We start from the raw sequence: 17,995 nt of genomic DNA, 5'->3' as shown, positions 1-17,995 counted from the left end.
CATGCATTACAACGATTTAAGTCAGACGAATTATTGATAAGAAGATTGAAGTTGCAAGTAGGAAAGTAATTTTTATCAGTAAATGTGAATTTTATTGATAAAAAAGTTTATTGTTTACAAAACACATATTCCATTCATCTCACATGCATATTTAAATTTGTATGTGTTTTCACACAGATTAAAAAATTATTGGAAAAAAAATCGCCCCAGAAAAACCAGGGCGTTCCGAGCTTTCCATATGGCATAGACCGTGCTGAATAATTGAACGTCATCTTGATATATAGTATTCATGGAGAAATGCAGGCGAAGCAATATAGAAAAGTAAATTATTGGTGTCGTGTGAGTGTATGGTTTGTTGATGTATATGTAATATGAATATCATACTTGTGTGAAGCTCATCATCCGAGAAAAAAATTAAACTCTTTATTTTTCAAATTTGTGAAAATTTATGTAACGAGTTCTAAAAATAAGCAAAAACTTATGTGAGACAGTCTCACAGATAAAGATTCGTGAGACCGTCTCACAAGAGACATACTCCTAAAAGTATTGTTCCCTTTCCAATGAAAGATAGAACCATAATCAAACCACTAGGATATGGTTCCGGATTTCCGGTTCCTAACAATTTCTGTTTCAGTATTAAAATTTATTTTTTCAAACTTTAACAGTAAAAGAAAATTAACAATATAATATGAGATGAAATTAAACTAATTCTTCAATAATTATACTTTAAAATATGAAAAATTACACTTTTTTCTCATGTAAATCGACTTATTTTGAATTTTAGTCATAAAGTTGACTTTCATCCGATAACTTGAAATTTTTTGTTGGTTTTAATCTAATAACTTGGATTTTTTCCCCCAAAACCACCAAATTAACTGAATATTATAGATATATGATATTATTTATCATACACCAATTAGATTTTTTTAATGAAGAATCTTTTTAAATGAAAATTTTTGCTTTCAATAACGAGATGCATTCTTGCCGTATTACTCAATTTAACAATCCTAAATTTTTGCTTCGTAAATTAATTTTAGTAAATATAAAACAAAGTATAGCATATTTTGTAGCAAAAGATTTCATCCTCCCCACCTTTATAAATTATTATAGTCCTTGTTGATTCATAATGCATTCCCCTTTGTTTAGTGTGATTAGAAATCGCCCCTTCTAAAAATCATAATCACAATCCAATCTTCAACCAACAAATTTAAAAGCAACTTCATTTTAATCTTTTGGTTTTTTGGTCCAAATCTTCGTTTAGAACTTTTAACATAGATACAACCTGCAGTGCGTTGTACGTATCAACATGCAAAAAAATTGCGCATAAAACGATTGGTCCGATTTCTCCAAGAATAAAATAAATCAAAATTACAGAAGAACACGTAAATAAATAAGATGTTTTCTGTCCTGGATTTGAGTAAGATGTGGGAGGTTGAAAAACAAAAACAAGAGAAAAGAAACAGTGATTTCAGATCAAGAGGAATATTACAAAACTTTGCAAAAAATATGCACACTATAACACAACCAAATCCTATGGAAATGTACATATAACTGGAGAATCAAGAATAATTTTCACTTTGCAGTTGAATTCATCAGACCTTAGCAGGACTTTTTTACTTGTTAGACCACTGGAATTCTATTTCCAGATTTCTTGAAGGCCCGCTTTTGCTTTCAGGCAGTAGAGTGTACTCCCCAGAAACAGCACCTAACATCACTACACGGTCGATTTGAATAGTTACCTTTCCGAATGAGCTCTGCCATACATAGCAACAACACCATTAATGCAACGAAGCAACAATAAATTGTATCAGAAGAAGCGGAAATTCATCTAAATCTTGTTTTTTCTGACTCGTTTACCTTCCCCATTTTACTTTTGTTCTTGCATGAAATATGAAGCTTCTGGCCTTTAGGAGGGCTTTCAAAGGACCAAGCAAATGTTTCATCCCACTCTGGATTGGGGCCTGTTGATACAACCTGAGAGCGTCGACATTTTTCATTAGTTACAATTGTACACAGAATGGCAGCACAAATGGCGTGATCCATTTAGCATTTATTGTGAAGATTCCCAGCCAAGTGATCAACATTCCCCAAGAACCAAAACCACATTACTTTGTATAAAGATTTATTCATTATAAATGGTTATCTACGCACAGCATTTGCACCATTGTAACGTTGTTAGAAACATTTGTCACTATCAAACAAATTTGACATTGTTTTTTGGATCAATAACCTACTTTTCTGGATTGGCTTTTAGAAGAATAATTTTCTACTCAAGAAACTGATAGAGAACATGGAGAAAAACGCCTTCTCAAATGCATGTATGTGTAAAAGACTCGTAATAATAGAAAAAATTTGTATTTTTGTGAAGTTTCTGGAAATTGAAAGATCATGTGCAAATCTGTAAGTTTATATCAGGGAACTCCATGTCGGGTGCAAATGTGGTGAAGTGAGCAAGAGATGCTGGCATGATTTGCAGAACCCTCCACAAACTATACAAGCTATATTTCCTCATTTAAGAATCCTTAGATTCCAACTTCTATATTGGCTGTAGCATTCAGAAGACTAATTTCACGAGCCAAAAGAAATGAACAGCATTCTAAAGTAAACAATTTTGAGCCAAAAAAGGTCAACTCTGTACCTTGGTTTGGCGAGGGGCAGTGTTTCCAAGGGTTAGCTTGCAGTATACACTCGGGCTCCCAACTGATTGTCTCATATTGTTTCCTCTCTTGATGATTACCGTTAGTGTCCCTGGCAAACACTGCAGTAAAAATTCAGCCTTCTCCTGAAATCGTGGTGGGCCTGATTGTATCAAATATTGTAATAAGGGGATTCCATCTGCAGCAGCAATAGATTGTGCTCTAGACACTTCTGCTGGACATGCTGACCAAGCTTGCCTTAGAAGAAATAGAGCATCTAAGGAAGCTTCTTGAGTAGCTTCTGATCCAGTCTTAAGAGATGCAACCAGATGAGGGATGCTTAACGTTGCAGGTTCTGTGGCTCTCAGACGTGGAAAGTTCCCAAATAGTGCATTCAGTGCCTTTAGATACTCATCATTTACTGCACCAGTGGCCCACAAGTCTTTCTCAATTGCAGCTGCAAGAAAAGCAGATTATCAATCCATTAATTCTCGCAAAAATATCAAGCTGTAACTAGATGTCACAAACTGTAATTTATCATTCGGAAGCTGAAATACAGTAGGTGAGATATGAAGCAAGGTTCATAATAAAAAGGTTTATTTCAATATGACCTGTGAGAGTTCGAGAAGGGATGAGTTGCAGGTAAAAATCTAAGAATTTTAACAAAACAGATGAATGGTGATAAGAGTTGCCTGCTTGGACATTTTAGTTTTTGACCATAGAAAAATCGTTTGGAAAGCTGAGATGTATGTGCTTCACTGCAGGCCGGTTCCGGAATTATGTTTTTGAAAGTCGATGTAGGTAAAAAATTCGCACGCTTCTACAACAATTTTCATTTCAATGGAATTAATTATATAAAAACTTTCTTTCTAATACGTACAAGTTGTATATTTTGAATTATAAGCAATCCATACATGTTTTAGCGACAAATTTCATTTTAATAGACAGTTGCATTACTTGACAGAAACAATATAATCTTCTAATTCATAAACCAATAGTGTATTCTGAAGAATATTAACCAAGTGAAGCTTTCAAATATAAGCATCACTAAAAAAACAGTACGCTACCATTTAGCTAAAAATCACAACATCTCAACTTTCTGTTACTTGACATTTCAAATGAACTATTAACAACAAAATTACGCAATTATATTTTTTAATGGTTTTTTTCTAAACAATCATTATTCTCTTTCATGGTTTTATACAATTATTGCACATCAATTCAATGAGTTCGACAACTTTTAATTTTAAAATTCCACGACCTTTCGAAATTATCTTGAAAATTCTTCCCCTTACTTTGAATAGAACGCAATCAAAAGCCAAAATAAGGGCTGTTCGATCTGGATCAACTAAACTAATACTCAACTCTTGCAAATTCTTTTAAAATAAATGTTATAAAAGATTGAAACTAAAATTCAGGCAAATTTTGAGTTTGAAAAGGCAGCAATTGAAAGTTCAAACAAATGAAGCTTAACTACAGAGATGGTGTAAAGAGCGAATGATACCAACGACTATTTTTCTCAATCATCTGAAAGAAAATGACAGAATGGAAGGCAATACATCACATGCAAAGGCAACATGTTATAAAAAGTTACAAGTAGAAAGACATGAGCCGGACTAATATAATTATCATCACCAACAACCCAGAATTAATCGAGCGTACCAAGAAATGAAGAAATTTACCTGTTATAGCTCTGACAGTTTCGCTTGAAGCATATTCTTGAATGGTGTTGTTTGAGAAAAGAAGTTTAATAAACAATGCTGCCTGAACTGATGTCTCAGGGTCACTAGAACCAATCAGATCGAGTACAACCTGAACACCACCAGCTTCAGCAACTGCCCTTTTATTTGATCTACTGTACATAACAAGGTTCTGCAAAGCACACATAGCAACTACTTTCATTTCTTCTGTAGGTTGATCCTCCAGTATATTCACTAAGGCTCGGCAGGCTGAAACAGCGTCTGCTGTTCTAGCGAGAGCTTCATTCTGGAATAGGTCACCAAGAGCTAGAGTTGCAAGAAGCCTCGCTTGCTGACCTTGGGTTTGAGGATCCAAAAGGTACTGGGATAATGGCAATATTGCAGATTTGGTAACTTTAGATTCCCTGATCTTCACATTGTTCAACAACACTTCAAGTAGTCTGGCAGCAGTTTCCTCACATTGATGGCTACTAAGAAGGTCAAGAAGCGCCTCAATTGCCCCACTTTCAGCCATTGCCTGCGCACTGGTAGAGTCATCACTCTCCAATACCAAAAGGGCATTCAGTGCACCAATAATTGTGCTCTCCAAGCCTGAACGAAGCAATCTGACCAAAACAGCCACAGGTACTTCTAAATAGAACTCAGAACTGAACTGCAGAATAATGGATAACACAGATGCAGCAGACTCCCACAAGGCATGAGGTAGAAAAGGATCGGCTTGAAGGATGACTTTGGACAGCTCAGCTACACCACCCTCTTTTGCAATTTCATTAGGCCATGTTACAGCAACGCTGACAAGAGCTCTCACAGCTCTTTGTTGCAAAACAGGTACGCCAGAACCAAGAATCCGTACCAGAGGACCAATCACCTGCTGTGTTAGAGGATCCCTCTGAAGATGCTCTTCCAAAAGCAGATGGGACAGAAGCTCTGCTGCCAACTGTTGCACTGCTGATGCAGGAGAGTCAAGTAAAGGTAGTAAAGGTTCTATAGCTTGCTGAGCTGTGAGAGTGTAATCAGCACGACATTGTGGATGCTCTAAGATATTAACAAGAACCTGCAACGCACTATGTTGTCCGTCTGGTCCGAACTCTGTTCTTGTCAGCAACTGGAAGAGGGGCTCAACCACTTTCGATGCTGATGGACCTTTTGCGATGGTAGCATTATTTGTGAGTATTCTGAGCAGTTCAACAAATGCAGCACAGAGGAAATCTGGAGCTTCATGAAGTATATCAAGCAAGCTCTCGATGACTCCAGCTTTCATCATTTCCATCTTACTCGCAGGCCTATCTTTTCCTAACTTCACAAGAGCTCTAGATACAGCCTCGTGAAGAGAAAAGTTCTGACCATAGAGAAGGCTCACAAGAGGAATAACTGCACCATGTGCAGCGACAAGCTCTGCCAGCTGCTCATCATCTAAGAGTTTATCTAATGCATGGACAACTGACAGGTGAGCAGGACTATACTCAGTAACAAGGAGAGAGACTAAAGGTTCAACACAGCGGGCTGCGGCCACAGTAGATCTTATTCTTGTATTGCAAAAAAGTACACAACATAACTCAGCAGCATCCCCCTTCAGCTGCATTGAATAATTCGACGAAAGAATCCTGCATAGTACATCAACAGCATTCATCTCAACATCGGCAACTGCAAGGGCTTTTGATGGATTCTCTCTCAGCAGTCTAACCAAAGCCGCAATAGCAGCATGTTGCTCCTTCTCCAAACCTGTATTAAGAATTTCCACCAGAGGTCGAACAGCATGCCTTGCAGAATCTGCGTTCCTTACATGATCAGCAGAAAATAAGTTCTCTAACGCTTTAGCTGCACTGTATCTCGCTGCTCTTCCACCTAAACGCAAAACTGCTACAAGTTGACTGACAGCACCAAATGCAGATTCATGTCTCCTTATTTCAGCTGTGCTAAAAAGAATACCGAGTAGATCAGCAGCAGCAGCCTCATATGTATCTTGTGGTCCGAGAGAAAGATATTTTGTCAACCCTTCCAAAGCCCCCGACTCCACCATAACAATTTGATTAGGAGTACAATCTTTAGCAAGCTGGATTAGAATACCAAGCGCGAGAAACGGTGCTCCTGGGCGGTCTGGAATAGGTTTAAGCAAATCAACAAGGACTGGTATAGCTTTCCTCGAAGTTGCACCAACCCTGATGTCATCAATCCTAAACAATCTTTCAAGAGCAACTTGGTCTGGATAACGAATCAAAGCAAACTCCTCGGACAATTCTAGAAGATCGTAAATATCAACATCAGCACAACCAAGAAAGGAGATGAGTCCTGCTGCCACCCCTGAATTTGCAACTGATAGAAGAGTTCCCCTGCTACCATTACAAACAAGACTAGCCACTGCTTGGGCGGCAAAATACCTGTTTGCTGGTTCCTCAGACCTCAACATATTAGCTAACACGGGAATTGTTTTCATGGTTGCATTAGAGCGTATGACATCTCTATCTTGAAATAATACTGCTAACAACAAGGCACAAATCCATATGCTGTCATCCTCTTTAAAATCAGCCTGCAAATTTGAGGCAATAATTGATAAAGAACATGCCAACAAATATCATGATCAATATCAACATTGGAATATCAAGTGGATAAAAAAGGGTAACAGAATATGAATATGAAACTTTTTAAAAATTTCAAAATAGTGAAAATACTAAGGTCTAGATTGGTATGCAGGAAAGGGAATAAGGTGAGAATGGAAACAGTTCTAGAACGGAATGAGTATGCCAATACTCAGTAGAATGATGGATATCTATCATTTCCTATAATTGGTATCTTAATTCGCAAGATATGGTGAAGTAATGGAATACTTTTTCCTTAATTTAAAACGTATTATTAGTAATTTAAAATAAATAGTGTGAAATAAAATTAAATTATTTTGACGACTAAATCAACTTTCACTAAAAAAAATTAAATAACTATTATTCAAAAAATTTATTATTAATATTACTAAATAATGATAATTATCATTATTATACTATATGTATTATTTTAGTTATTATTATGATCATTATTACTCATATTAATTTCATTATTACTATTTTGTTTTTATTGTATTATTTTATCATTTATTATTGTCATTCTTATTAGATTAATACAATTATTAAGTGACATGATTATAATTATATTTTTATTTATTATTAGTAAATGATACATTATTTATTATTAAAATAAAAATTAACTAATGGAGTGAGAATAAGTAAACCCAATCAAATCCGGGGGAACGACTATTTCCACAATTTGGGAATAGTTATTGCCACAAGAGTTGCACGGGGAATTCATATAGCACTTGTTGCAAATAAAAGATTCTGCTACATACCTGTGAATACTGTGAAAAGAACTGAGAAATTTTCTCAGTGAGAACTTCAAGTGCACCTGACTCCATGATCTTGAGTTTACTTTTATCATCATAACAAGCTAGTATTGAAAGAAGCCACACAGATATGTTGGAGCCACTAATGACTGAAGTACTTCTCTCGGACTCATCTTTACTTTCTACTTCAGCAGTTATCCTGGAGATGCTTATGATATCCTTAGTGCCCTGATCTCCAACAGAAGACTCTGTAGATTCTACCATTTCAACAAGAGAACTGATGAGTGAATCACATAAATTAGATCCGTTAAAGTCTTCAACTACTCTTTGATGATTCACTTTTGCAGTGCAAACAAGGAGTGCAGCTCCACCAATTTTAACACCTGAAATTGAGGAATCGATTACCCTTCTCACAATGGATGAAATGCATCCTGTGGAACACGCAATTGTGCTCCCAAGAAACAGGGGCTGAGCTCGGCAGAGCCGAGATAAAATTTCTATAGCCTTGTCCTGCAACAACGGAGGGACATCAGCAATACATGCAACTATGGGGGTAATGCTACTTGGGTGTTCAGCAAGAACTGCCCAAGCAGGTTTGATGTGCCCAACGACTCCAGCCGACCTTGAGAGAAAAGCAAGTGCATCTAATGCCTCTGAGGTCGTTACAGACTCAATGTCAGCAGCTTCCAGGAAAGAAACCAATCCAAGAACAGTTCCAGTACGATTTACACACTCAATCAAGTTATCATCAATTTGACGAGAATGGAGAAAGCGAGCAATTGCAGCTGCTGCATGGGTCTTTCCAATATTTGTCCCTTCACGTAAAACTCTAGTTGCAGGCAAAATAACTTCTTCCAGTGAAGCTTTTTCTGAAGCTTCACTGTCTTTCAAGAGATTTGACAAAGCACACACTGCTTGCTCCGCAACTCGCAACACTGAAGAGTTAGCATGCACCACCAACAAGGGCAAAGCTTCTCTGGCAGCAGTGGCCAAATCACGGTTATCTTTAATTGAAAGAAATATAGCGGCAAGGCAGCGGGAAGATTCAACTAAAACATTTTCTGATTCAGCATTTAAAAGCTTCATTACTGACCAAAGAGTCTTAACTGCAATGCTACTCTGACGCAAGTCTTTCCGGAAATCATATATTCCAGAAAGGGCTCGAGCAGAATTTGCCTGAGTCTCTTCCCTGGGGGAGCTTAAAATTTTTAGCATTGTCTCAATTGCATCATTCGCTGCACTACCTTCACGCAACATTTCATTAAGAGGGGCCATGGAAAGCAAACTTTTTAATGCATCCAAGACATAAACTTTAGATTCAGGCAAATCACTGGTTAACAATGCACTGAGCTGGCTGATTGTTGCAGTGTCTGATTTGTGAATTAAATGATTCAAGGTCTTAGCCGCAATTTCCTTCCCATTAGAACTTCCGTTCTTCAGCAGCCACAATAAGGCTGACACAGCATCAGCACTTTCAACACAAGCACGTATATCCTCGCTATGATTACAGAGGTTTCCCAAGATCGTTGCAGAGTCTTCTTTAGCTTTTGCAGAACCAGTTTCAAGAATTTGAACAAGTGGAGGAATGCCACCAGCAGCTGTAATAGCCCATTTACTTTCATCATTTTCATTGGATAAAAGGCATAGCAATGCAACAGCACACTCTTGCTGCTGTTCTGATGAAAGACCAAGAAGAGATATCAAAAGCTGAATTCCATCACGACCTTGAAGGGCATGCCATAAACTACCTTCATTGTTGCAAAGAATGAGAAGGGATTTTATCAACTCTTCCTGAACATCATTGGCTGCCATTGTAATCAAACCTACAAGCAGTCTTTTAGCATCGGAATTTAAAAGTTTGCTCGATAGTATTGCATTTCCATACAAACTAGCAAGAGCTTCTATTATACGCTCTTGAATTAAAAATGGTAACTGTGGTTTGAACTGTTGCACCAATATTGTCTCCACCTCCAGGGGATCTGACGCTCTGGTGTATTCTGCTTTGCTGTCATATATCATCAAAGCAGAAGCTAAAGCTCCTAACGTATCGGCTACCTGTGCTGCCGAGGAACATGATTCTAGACTTTGGCCGAGACTTGAGATGACATATGACAAACCGCCAGATATATTAGCAAGTGCACACATTGCATTCTCTTGTAAAGCTTGGGCAAACTCACCCTGCATGAATTCTTTTGAAGGAGCTATAGTTGCATTAATCAGAACAGGTATACCGTTGGCATTGGCAACCTCCCGTTTAGCTTCTTTGCACTGAGCTGATAGAGATTTCAGAGCAGCTGCAGCTTCTGCTCGTACAGAAGCTTCATTGCCAGGTCCAAGTAGCTTTAAGAGGAGTTTGGTGGCCTCAGCAGCAATTACTTTAGAACAGACAGATGCATCCTCCATCATCATACATGCCAATAGAAAGCATACATTTGCTTGAGTACTCGATTGGCCTGTTGTAAGCAATTTCACTAAGACGTAAACTCCTCCAGATTGAATTGTTGCAGGCCAAAATCCCTCAGTACTGTTAGAAAGATTCCGCAAAGCTCCCGTTAGTAAATCATCAACCACATTACCAGCCTTGAGCCCCTTTTCTAACTGCCCCCATAATACAGGGACAACTCCTTCCGTTGAAAATATTTTTGAGCCAACATGATCCTTGGCATCACCTTGAGAAACAGCATATACTGTCTTTGCCGCTGCAATTTGACCTTCTGCGGAGTTTGACTTGAGAAGACCAAGCAATGGTGGAATGCAACCTCCAAGTAATACTTTGACCCTTAATTCAGTCTCTTGGCACAGAGAACCTAAGACGGTAGCTGCCTGTATCTTTATCTCAAGTGATCCAGATCGAAGTAGAGAGACAAGTACTGGAACAGCTTGAGAATGAGATCCCACTGCACTGAAAGCATTTTCTCGTGTAGTTATTAGCTCGAGTAACTCCCCCAAGGAATCCTCTTTTTCTTGTGGTGATGAGGACTTCTGGCGCAACTGCTCAATGCATTGTGCAACAGTTGCTAATGTCCCATCTGAATCATCCATGCTACTCCTATCCCTGCTGATAAATAGGATTGTGGAGCATTATCATCATCATTAGATTTAACCAGACAAAAATCCACCTAATGACATCGAACAGAAACGTGAACAAAAAATTTCATAGCTGAGCAGGACAGTAGATAAATGATACTATTTTTTTCATCTGAAGTAATACTTTGTATGTAATACCACTGACACATGTAATATCAAAGATAAAGTTACACCATGCATGTTAATCGGAAAATTAAACTAGGATCTTGAAGTTCACTCAGCTAAAGCAATAAATCTAGGTGACAACAATTCCATATGGAACTTCACAAATGTTATAGTTTTCACTAACTTCAATATAGTTCCAGCCACGGGCCACGGGCCACCTGACTAAATTCTCATCTAAATTAGTGTCGTCGGTAATTTCTAGCACTTAAGTGACCATGGAAGTCTCATTTGATGAATAACAATGGCTATAATGTTAAATGTTGTTACTTAATAATAAAGGATAGAATCTGAGTGTGGGGTCATAATTAATTCTTCATAGATGTACTACAACAAATGAATGTGAGTGAAGAATTTTGGGTAACATTGATATCCGCGTAATTTTTGAGTTAAAAAGAAATAAACCATTTTCAAGACTCAAGTATCTAAACCTTATAAAAAAAAAACTAAAACCATAATATAACTAAAAAATCCCAATACAACCTAACCATACTCTATACCAGGAAAAAAATATCTTACAAATTAAAACCATACATTTTTCAATAGTTGAATTGCTACACATTTATACATGGCATCAGTTTTTATAACCTCTAGCAAGTTATCTCGGACTTACTCATTATAGTCGCTTGCTATCAACATGAAAAATATTTTAAAAGTCTTGTTTCAAGTGCCATGCTAGTGTTGCATAGAAGAATTTCATCACACACACACAGTTCACATCGTGAATATGGATTATATTATAAGTTTAAGAAATCATGACATCAGCTGGATATAACAGAATTCTGGGGCCAAGCAAGAAAACCAACACACCTTGAATTATGTTTCACAGCTGCATGTGTAGTTTGAGGCTCTGAATCATGAATTTTAGCTTCTCCATTTCTCTCCTACAGTATAAAGAATAAAATAAAATTATAGTAAGAGAGAATTCGCAAAGATGCATCAGTTAATTGAATAGAAGCCGAGAAATAATCTAATTCATTTGGAAACAACATGGAACGACTGCTACTTGTATATATTTAGAAAAGAGTGCAAGGTTTTCCAGGAAAAAGCAATGATTGAAATGGTCGAATAGCATAAATTCAGTTCGAGATAGTTAACAAGCAAAACAGCGTCATTAGTTGATCTTTCAGATGGAAAGTTGATCTAACTCTAAGTAAACAACAGGGTGGAAATTATTCAAATTGCTAGGCTTTGAAGTATATGTTACAGAAAAGAAATAAAAGCACCTAATCAACTCTAATCTCAAAAATCCATAGAATAGTTTAAAACAAGGATGACAGGTATATTAAACTTTTACTTTTGCATGATCAACTGCTCTCTTTGATTGTTATACTGTATTGATACATTTACAAGACAAATCACAAATATTAAATAATGGACTATTTTCAGGAGAATCGTAATGATCGTGAAATTCTACTGCGATGAGTAAGCAAGCAAAGATTAACGCTTCAAAATCTATATGGTCGCATTTTATTCAATATAAGAACCACAATGGTCAGACTACATTATAACATTCATGCAAATATTGCACAAGGGATACTCATTGGATTTTAGATCACCAGACCAGCATGTTACAGTCTACAGAGTTCACTACCGCAAATCATTAGGCTCGTTGCTGCCAACAGATTTTTACCTGGTCATTTGGGGAAAGCGTGCTGCCATGGGGAGCAGCAACCCGCCAAGCCAGTGTCGCCGCCAGCTTTGCTGTGATCCCGAGATCTTAACTTCAGATCTGACCACCCAAGAAAGAAACAAGAACAAGCTATAATGACAGCGGCCTCTCAGATCGAGGGGTCAACCAAGTACAAGACAAGTTCAACAAACGAAAATCTAGAAACCACTGGAATCTGAAAATTTCTAGCTCCATGAATGAGCACATATAAAATATCCATAACTTCAATTCAAGTACTTTGCCAAAATATCTCGCAGCAATCGCATGCGCGAATCCAATACTAAAGTAGAGACGATGAGTAGCTAATGAACTGATTGACTTGAAGAAAATAAGCTGACTTTAGCCTTGAAATCAAACAATTACCATCCTACAGAGTAGAGGTGCGTACCCTTTTGAAATCTCGCGCAATTTCGCCCAACAAACTAGATCAGAGTGTTCCCGAATGCAAAAAAATGAAATCTTTACACGTAGAACTAATGCAGCAAACAACTAGAGCAACAGCACAATATGGATTGTCATTGGGTTCTACAGAAAGAGTAATCTAGAGATCCCTTTTTAGATTGTGGAGGAATGATCCGATTTCTCTGCTCAGCTGAAGGAATTGCACTGTAATTAACGTAGAGAGAGAGAAGAAGTCAATGGCATGGACTGTGAAGGGTGTTTTGCTAGTCTCTCTCTATCTCAAACGTAATGTAAATGTGGAAATGTATCGATTCGTTGCTTGAGGGAGATTAAACGCCTTTGGTGATAGATATACACATATATGTTTGTGTAGACAGAGAAAGAAGTGTATGTGAGAGTTATGTGCTGGTAATTGTTTTAAGTGTCAGAATGGAGAGCTGGGGCACGCCGGAGGGGCCACCGACAAATCATACGGCGGCGGCGGCGGCGGCGGCTCCAACATTAGTTATTCGGCTTCAGTCGACTCACTCCTCGTTTTTCTCTTCTTTCCCGATTTCGTCCCTCTAATTTCGCCTGTAATGTTAATCTCTCAATTATTATCCCAATTTTGATGTATTAAAAAAAAGTGACGAAATTTTGGGATCCCGTCTCGTCATTTATTTATTACTAGTACATCGACGCACGCGTTGCATACTTGTATAATATATTTTTTATAATTCATTTGATATAATATATTTTTTATAATTCATTTGATTTATATTTAAATGAGGATCAAAATATAATTATAAGAAATAATGAGGGACTACACTGTAATTTTGATATATAAATTAAAAAATAAATTAAAAAATAAAAAAATTACCTCAATAAAAATTGAACTTATAACCTAAAACCCCAATAAACATTGACTCTATTCGCTAAACTACATATAACTTACATTAAAATTTTAACATTTATTAATATATATAATTATTAAAACAGACCATTACACCAAAATTAGTTACTCTAAGTGTTTCAAACTTAATAGAATAACATAGATTACATAAAAAAACATCTACCATATTAAAATTTAAGGCAAATTATTATTTAGGTATCAACCTTTTCAAATATATAAAAAAAGTATAAAATCCCCTATGTTAAAGGAAATGTCTTTTACAATATTTTGTTTTTAAAAATCAGCTATGTTTGCCCCATTAGGTTTTAAAAAATAATAAAAATAATTATTTTTTAACTAAAAATAATAATTTTTTTTAGTAAGAGAGGAATTTTTACAAAACTTAGTTTCAATTTTGAAATCTTGATATCATATGGCTACAACTCATCAACAAAAATAATTTTTTATACAATGTAGGTCGGAGAAATTTCCATCTACCAATTACCATTATTGCACACTGACGAGATCTGAACCCAAAACCATACGGATCTTTGGCAAAAATCATTAATTTTACATAAGACCCAAAAAAAAAAAAAAATTACATAAGACCATAAGAGGTTATGTTTTATTTAACCTAATTTTTTTTGTTTACACGTGGGTCTTAAATACTAGTTGCCATAAAATTTAACGACCATTGGCTGAAGTGGATAATATTGGATTATCATTAATTTTTCGAGTAAAAAGTTATTCTCAAACGATGTAAATTTAACTTGTTCTTTTTTTCTTGATTATTATTATCATTATGCTCCTGCAAGAGAAAGTATCACTAAAAATTCAAGAAATTGTTATTTATATTTTTTTGTTGTCGATTGTGTAGGAAATTTACATTGAATTTCCAAAAAAATGGTCATATGTCAATGATATCCATTCAATAATATGATACCACGTTAGGATTTCAAAGCAGCCTAGAATTCATCTCATGATTCTCAAAATTACTGTAAAACGTTTACCCAAATCGAAACTCCACGATTAACGAAGCACCCAAACCAATCCTTGGTAAGATGTATCTCCTGTTTTATACATGATTGGATGTGTTTTATTCACTTGCAAAATGGAAGCACCAACATGATCATGTGCCCTGCATGATTGAATCACTCATCGAAATGAGAACATGGTATCGTCTGTGTAGGCAAGTTCAAACTTGGATGACACAAATTTTTTCATGCATTTTGACGGTCGCCAGTGTTATCAAAACTTCAAAAAGATTATTCTTGCAATTTGCTGGAGTAGAATAGAAAAGATTTAAGTAACACCGGGCGAGATTTTAAAATGCAGAGGGAGAAGGACGCATGCTGGTAGTATTCTCAGAGAGGTGTGGTTCTTGATGTACATGTAACGAGATCAAACATCAAACTAGAACTTGAACTAACAATGAGACAACGGCTGAACTGCAGAGAGAGAACTCAAAGCTACAACAAGAATACGGTGGTCTAAACATGTTGGAGATTAGGAAGATGAAGAATAAGTAAGCCACATTCAATGTAAAACCTCATGGTCTGAATTAAGTCATTAACTAATGAAAGCTGAGATAACATGATAAATCATTACTGGAGGACAATGATCGCCCCAACTATTCACCATGATTGCCATTTGCGATCAACAACCCAAATATGTTACATCAGTTACTCAGCATTTCAAAATATTTGAATTACACCGTATACATTGGTTATTAATTTTTTATGTAACAACAACCAAGGCTCGGTTCTGAAATCTGCATCAGAGTCAAAGGCTACAAGTTCATTTCCTTTGTATTACAAGTAGAGAACTATAGGGCATAACAATTACCTCGTTGAAAGCGTCAATTTATGATATTGAAATTTTGAGTTGCGCCGTTACCTGCGGTTTGGTCATGCATTCATCATCTAGCTTTCACATAAAGTAATACATTTCCTGATAAATCTAACAAAAATTTATCCCTGAAGAGTTTCCAAAAACAAAATACTATCAACAGAGCATCTTAAATGAAAGAATGAACATGGCAGATTCATCACTTATCATCATTGCTTTCACAGCTATTAGAAGATGTTTTCAATCTTCTATAGACATCCGTATTACTGCGAATTAGGGAAACTATGAGCACACTCAACAAAAAACGATCTGGAACCGAGTAATTGTTTCAAATCATCACATGAACATCTACGTGATCATCGAATTCATCTATCTCCGGAACTTGAAAACAAGAAACAAATTGCATTACCTCCCAAATGGCTTCATGCTGCTCCATGGAAACTTTGCATCTGAGCTAGCGACAGCCGGCCGAGTATCGCGGCCGGCATTGCGTCGGTTCCCTGCTTTCCTACCCCTATTAGACATCCCGTTATCCTTCCTCTCGTCGAGCCAATGCGACTTCTTCACAGCTTCCGGATCCTCCACAATGCTCGATTTCGACTGCTTGTTCATATTCCTTCTCTCCTCCTCGATCACCTTGATCGGGAAAAGATCCGGACTTATAGACAACGGGTTCTTCAGGGTGACGTAAGCTTTCTTGTAATCGGGCCTGGCGATCAACAATCCGCCCCGCTTCTTCTTCTTCCCAAGCATATTAAGTGTTTCCACTTTCTCCACTTCGAATCCGTACAGAGATTCCAAAACCCTCTTAATCTCGATCTGCAAAACCAAAATACACAAGAAATTAGAACGGTAAATAACAGCAGTTCTTCCATTTTACCTTCCAAATCGTGAGCTGACCTTGGAAACAGAGGGGATGGTTTTGAGAGCGATTTCCGAAATGTTGGAAAAGGACGAAGGCATGAGGAGTTTTATGGGTATGTTGGCAAAGCTCACCACTCTTCTGCCCAATCTACTTCCCATTTTCCTTCGCTCTCCTTCCTAGGGTTTGCAGAAAAGATTCGATTAGGTTTGATGGAGCTCGAAGCCGCAGTAATGGCGGATTCTTGTGGTGCCAATTGGTGTTGTTTGGGTTTGGGCCTTTCCGGTAATACTCAATTGGGCTGGACTTTACCCATTTTCAATGATCCATCGACGATGACTCATTTTAAAATATGATATTGTCAAAAATTGGTGATAAATTATAGATGTAATTGTTTGATTTCTTATATTCAATAATGTTTCCTAAAATAGAATGAGAGCCTTTTATATGAGAAAATAATAACAACTAATAAATGTATTAGTCTATAAACTTTGAAAAAAATTTATTATTTTAAAAAAACTTTTATTTGTGTCATTTTTTTGTAATTATAATCATAAAAAGATATTATAACATCAAACATATGTATACATATTTAAATACGGATATCATTTTATACCGTCCTAAAAATTCCCAGGAAAAACCGCAAAATTGCCCGTATAAAAATCAATGGTCTTTTATACCCTTTGTTTCATAAAAAAAAAAAAATCAACCAAAAATTTTGTAGACAAGAACTTGAACTTTTTTCTTTTTTAAAAAAAAAAAAAACTCATATGAGACAGACTCACGAGTCAATTTTGTGTTAGTTAACCATGAAAATGTATTATTTTTATGTCAAAATTATTAATTTTTATTATAAATATGTGCAGGGTTAATTAATCTCACGAATAAATATATGTGACATCGTCTCACAAGAGACATTCTCAATTAAAAAATAAGTGAAATTATCGAATGAGATTTTCAAATTAAAACACTCTATCCATAATTTCCATTGAATCATAACTTTAAGTATCTATTTGAAATGAGCTGTGAAATGTGATGACGGTTAAATTATACTTTTTCAGCTAACGAAATCCAGTTGATATGAAATCTTAATAATTTAGTTGTACGCACTCACTAGATATTTCTCTAAAAGAAAATTATCATTTTTGCATATTATAATTGTTATTACGAGATTATTATATTGATACTCCAATCCATTTTATTATTTTTTGTGTAATGTTACGAAATTAGCCTTACTTAAATATTTGATCACACACACATCTCTGTTGTGATTCACTAGTGGGTAATGCAAAAAAGATTTCGGTTTAGGTAGGAAATGTGTGTAAACATCTTTTTCACATTGTTTTGTTCTTGGATCCAGATGTAACAATGATGATACATACAATGTAATTTCTTTTTCGGTATGTTTCTGTTCTCCCCCTAACATT

The 17,995-nt window shown here is 36.2% G+C and overlaps 2 protein-coding genes across 6 annotated transcripts; both read right to left on the bottom strand.

The window, feature by feature from the left end:
* Positions 1-1,330: 1,330 nt before the first annotated feature.
* Positions 1,331-13,545, bottom strand: LOC142531494 (protein CELLULOSE SYNTHASE INTERACTIVE 1-like). Of its 2 annotated transcripts, none has more exons than XM_075637681.1 (8): positions 12,974-13,545; positions 12,547-12,645; positions 11,724-11,797; positions 7,671-10,719; positions 4,319-6,863; positions 2,639-3,093; positions 1,858-1,974; positions 1,331-1,754 (listed from the first exon to the last, which is right to left on the bottom strand). In XM_075637681.1, the coding sequence occupies exons 4-8, from the start codon at positions 10,704-10,706 to the stop codon at positions 1,614-1,616; spliced, it is 6,294 nt and encodes a 2,097-aa protein (XP_075493796.1). In that variant the 5' UTR covers positions 10,707-10,719; positions 11,724-11,797; positions 12,547-12,645; positions 12,974-13,545; the 3' UTR covers positions 1,331-1,613. The 2 variants fall into 2 exon arrangements, with proteins under 2 accessions (XP_075493796.1, XP_075493868.1); XM_075637753.1 differs by having other exon boundaries at positions 12,547-12,617.
* Positions 13,546-14,874: 1,329 nt separating this feature from the next.
* On the bottom strand, positions 14,875-16,853 carry LOC142531238 (uncharacterized). Of its 4 annotated transcripts, XM_075637562.1 has the most exons (4): positions 16,607-16,853; positions 16,116-16,525; positions 15,704-15,754; positions 14,875-14,996 (listed from the first exon to the last, which is right to left on the bottom strand). In XM_075637562.1, exons 1-3 carry the CDS (start codon positions 16,727-16,729, stop codon positions 15,751-15,753), a joined length of 537 nt encoding a protein of 178 aa, XP_075493677.1. In that variant the 5' UTR covers positions 16,730-16,853; the 3' UTR covers positions 14,875-14,996; positions 15,704-15,750. The 4 variants fall into 4 exon arrangements, with proteins under 4 accessions (XP_075493677.1, XP_075493481.1, XP_075493612.1 ...); XM_075637366.1 differs by lacking the exon at positions 14,875-14,996 and having other exon boundaries at positions 15,458-15,808; XM_075637497.1 differs by lacking the exon at positions 14,875-14,996 and having other exon boundaries at positions 15,464-15,754.
* Between the last annotated feature and the right edge of the window lie 1,142 nt (positions 16,854-17,995).

Source organism: Primulina tabacum, chromosome 1 (genome assembly GCF_025594145.1).
Source record: "Primulina tabacum isolate GXHZ01 chromosome 1, ASM2559414v2, whole genome shotgun sequence".
Lineage (NCBI taxonomy): Eukaryota > Viridiplantae > Streptophyta > Magnoliopsida > Lamiales > Gesneriaceae > Primulina > Primulina tabacum.
The sequence above is the reverse complement of the archived record's forward strand: the minus strand, read 5'-3'. Positions and strand labels throughout refer to the sequence as shown.

Excerpts from the sequence above, each read along its gene's own strand:
- LOC142531494 (XM_075637681.1), bottom strand. The coding sequence starts at position 10,706 with ATGGATGATTCAGATGGGACATTAGCAACTGTTGCACAATGCATTGAG. Across the intron at positions 1,975-2,638 it reads CTGCCCCTCGCCAAACCAAG|GTTGTATCAACAGGCCCCAA; the intron begins GTACAGAGTTGA and ends CGACGCTCTCAG. Across the intron at positions 1,755-1,857 it reads ACAAAAGTAAAATGGGGAAG|AGCTCATTCGGAAAGGTAAC; the intron begins GTAAACGAGTCA and ends TATGTATGGCAG.
- LOC142531238 (XM_075637366.1), bottom strand. The coding sequence starts at position 16,729 with ATGGGAAGTAGATTGGGCAGAAGAGTGGTGAGCTTTGCCAACATACCC. Across the intron at positions 16,526-16,606 it reads CCATCCCCTCTGTTTCCAAG|ATCGAGATTAAGAGGGTTTT; the intron begins GTCAGCTCACGA and ends TTGGTTTTGCAG. Across the intron at positions 15,809-16,115 it reads AGCATGAAGCCATTTGGGAG|GAAATGTATTACTTTATGTG; the intron begins GTAATGCAATTT and ends TAGATTTATCAG.